This window comes from Verticillium alfalfae, genomic scaffold (assembly GCF_000150825.1).
Source record: "Verticillium alfalfae VaMs.102 supercont1.10 genomic scaffold, whole genome shotgun sequence".
Taxonomy (NCBI): domain Eukaryota; kingdom Fungi; phylum Ascomycota; class Sordariomycetes; order Glomerellales; family Plectosphaerellaceae; genus Verticillium; species Verticillium alfalfae.
In genome coordinates, this window is record NW_003315029.1 from 893854 (window position 1) to 896112 (window position 2259).

At 59.5% G+C, this 2259-nt stretch overlaps 1 protein-coding gene across 1 annotated transcript in view; it reads left to right on the forward strand.

Annotated features, from left to right (window-relative positions):
• Positions 1 to 1995: 1995 nt before the first annotated feature.
• VDBG_07725 (Ste50p) overlaps positions 1996 to 2259 on the forward strand; it is a gene marked incomplete at both ends in the record, with an annotated part of 1294 nt that continues 1030 nt past the window's right edge. Inside the window, one exon of the mRNA XM_003002220.1 lies at positions 1996 to 2216. Within this exon, the coding sequence (XP_003002266.1) occupies positions 1996 to 2216 (221 nt within the window). The remainder of the gene's footprint in view (positions 2217 to 2259) is intronic.

Sequence of the window (2259 nt, forward strand, 5' to 3'; positions counted from 1 at the left end):
GGGTATCAGCTGCATTCCAGCGGGATACTGAAACCCCTTACAAAGCTGCGGGCTCTCTCGTTGTGCCTCTCTCGGTCTGTCCCGACGGCCACAGAGGCTACGATGATGCTGCCATGTTTCATGAGGTTGGGTCTGGCGGTAAATGACTCCAAAGAATGAAAGCCGCTCAATTCATGTGTGACGACGGCGGGATGTGTAGTCTGGGCAAGCTCGAAAGATTTGTTTTCTTCCTTCTTCCTTGCTTTCATGTCATCGCGGATCAGTTGGTGAACGCTCTCGGCACTTGATGTCGATCGAGGCAAGTGCATGAATGCATGACGACTGGATGAGCGTGGACTAGGATAACATTCAAGGAGGGGAATTTTCCTTTTGGTGGAGGAGCTCCCAATGAGGTAGTCGTCGTTAGGATCATAGCTTGGTTTTCGAGGTATGTTCCCTGAAGACGTGGTTGACGATTGCTTGGAGAGACCTTGTCGGCGGGGGGGGGGGGGGATGAGAGGGGGAAAGGTCTGGCCCGTCGATCATGCCATCGGGAGCTTGGAAGGAGGCTCTCTCTCTCTCTCTCTCTCTCTCTCTCTCTCTCTCTCTCTCTCGTTCTTGTAAGGGGTGTGGATTGGTGATGCGAAGAAGACCTGGGATGCCAAGCGTATCGAGGTGAACTCAGGGGTCAGCATGAGACTGGTGTGGTTGCCAACACCGAGGCAGGTACCTCCTGACGTAGGTAGGTGTACCTCCTAACGTACCTAGGTTCTACTTGGAAGATACCCGTGACAGTCCCTGTAAACGAATGCAGGCCTGTCAAGCCTGAAAGTACCCAGGTTGTGCACCTGCCAGACAGGTCTCTCGAGGGCCACGAGGGGAGACCAATCAATCTCTTCAAGATTAATTGAGGAACCGATAGCCAGGAGAAGGGAAAGAGGCGAGTCCATCGAGGCTTGGCATGTCAGGGGGCAGGGGAGCCTGTCGCTGCAACGCTAGAAGGCTTCTGGCCGCTGTAGCGCGGGCTGTCTGCTGGAGAAGGGCAAAGTCCGCTGTGTGCTTAGGGGGTCCAGTGGTGTCGATCTCGCCCCTGTGATCGAGCAGCCAGCAGTCTCCTAGGGGCCCCTAGGTCCCTTGGGTCCCTGGGCAGGTCAGAATGGCATGCAGAGCTGGCCCGTGCCCTCGCCTGTCGGACGCACGGGGCACGGCGCCTCATTCCGTCTGAGATCCACTCGCCTCCCCACTGCGCCAGACTCACCTGTCACTGGCTCTTTGGTGCATCCCATGCTCCTGCCACTACGGTCGCCGGCCCTGCCTGCTTCGTTCTCAGGCTCAGGCTCAGGCTCAGGCAGGCACGCTCACCTCAGGCAGGCAGAGGCAGGTTCACCTCAGGCTGGGGCTTCGCCTCCACTCCACTCCACGGATGGACCAGTGGTCCACACGTCCAAGACTCCACGTCCCTCCATCGAGCCTGATCCCGAGAAACACCTCGCAAGGACCAGACTGCTGCATACCTCTTGACCACAACTCGACCGACATCTCACACCCCTCTCCACAGACAACTCGGTTCAATTGAGCTCGCTCCCCTGAGGCATCGCATTTCCATCGACAATTTTCCACCTGCCAACCACCTCGCACCATCCCCGGATCCGATGCCGTCTCTCCCCCGCCGTCCGTCGCTCTCCTGATCTTCTCCTCCACCACGGATCCCTCCACCACGCCCCCCCCCCTTCGCTCTCTCCCCCCAACCACCCGAACCGCCCAAACCACCAACTCAACTCGTCTCGCCGCACATTGACGATCGCTGTCTAACCGACCTGTCCCGATCACAACCGCTGGCCCGACCATCTCGCGCTGAAGAAGCGCTCCACCGACGACGAGGACGACGACGTCGAGCAACTGTCTCGACCTCCGTCCCCGCCCCTCCCCATCAACCTATACCAGAGCCACCCGCAAGTTCCCCCGTCACCAACCGCCACCGTGGCGACTCTCAGCGCGACCAGCTACCGGAGCAAAATGAATTTCGACTCCGGCACTGCCTATGCCGAGTCGGACGCCGACGACGAGTACGAGCGCAGCGTCGCCGCCAGCTCGCCCGTCCTGGCCACCGACAGCGAGACCTCGCCCATTGACTCAGAGCTGCCCTCCTCCAACGAACACACGCCCACCACGTACGGCCACCGCAGCAGCGCCGACCGTCTGCCCGAAACTATCATCTCGGAATGGACCGCTGACGAGTGCGCCACACTTTATCGGCACCATTGGCCTGCCGCAATATGC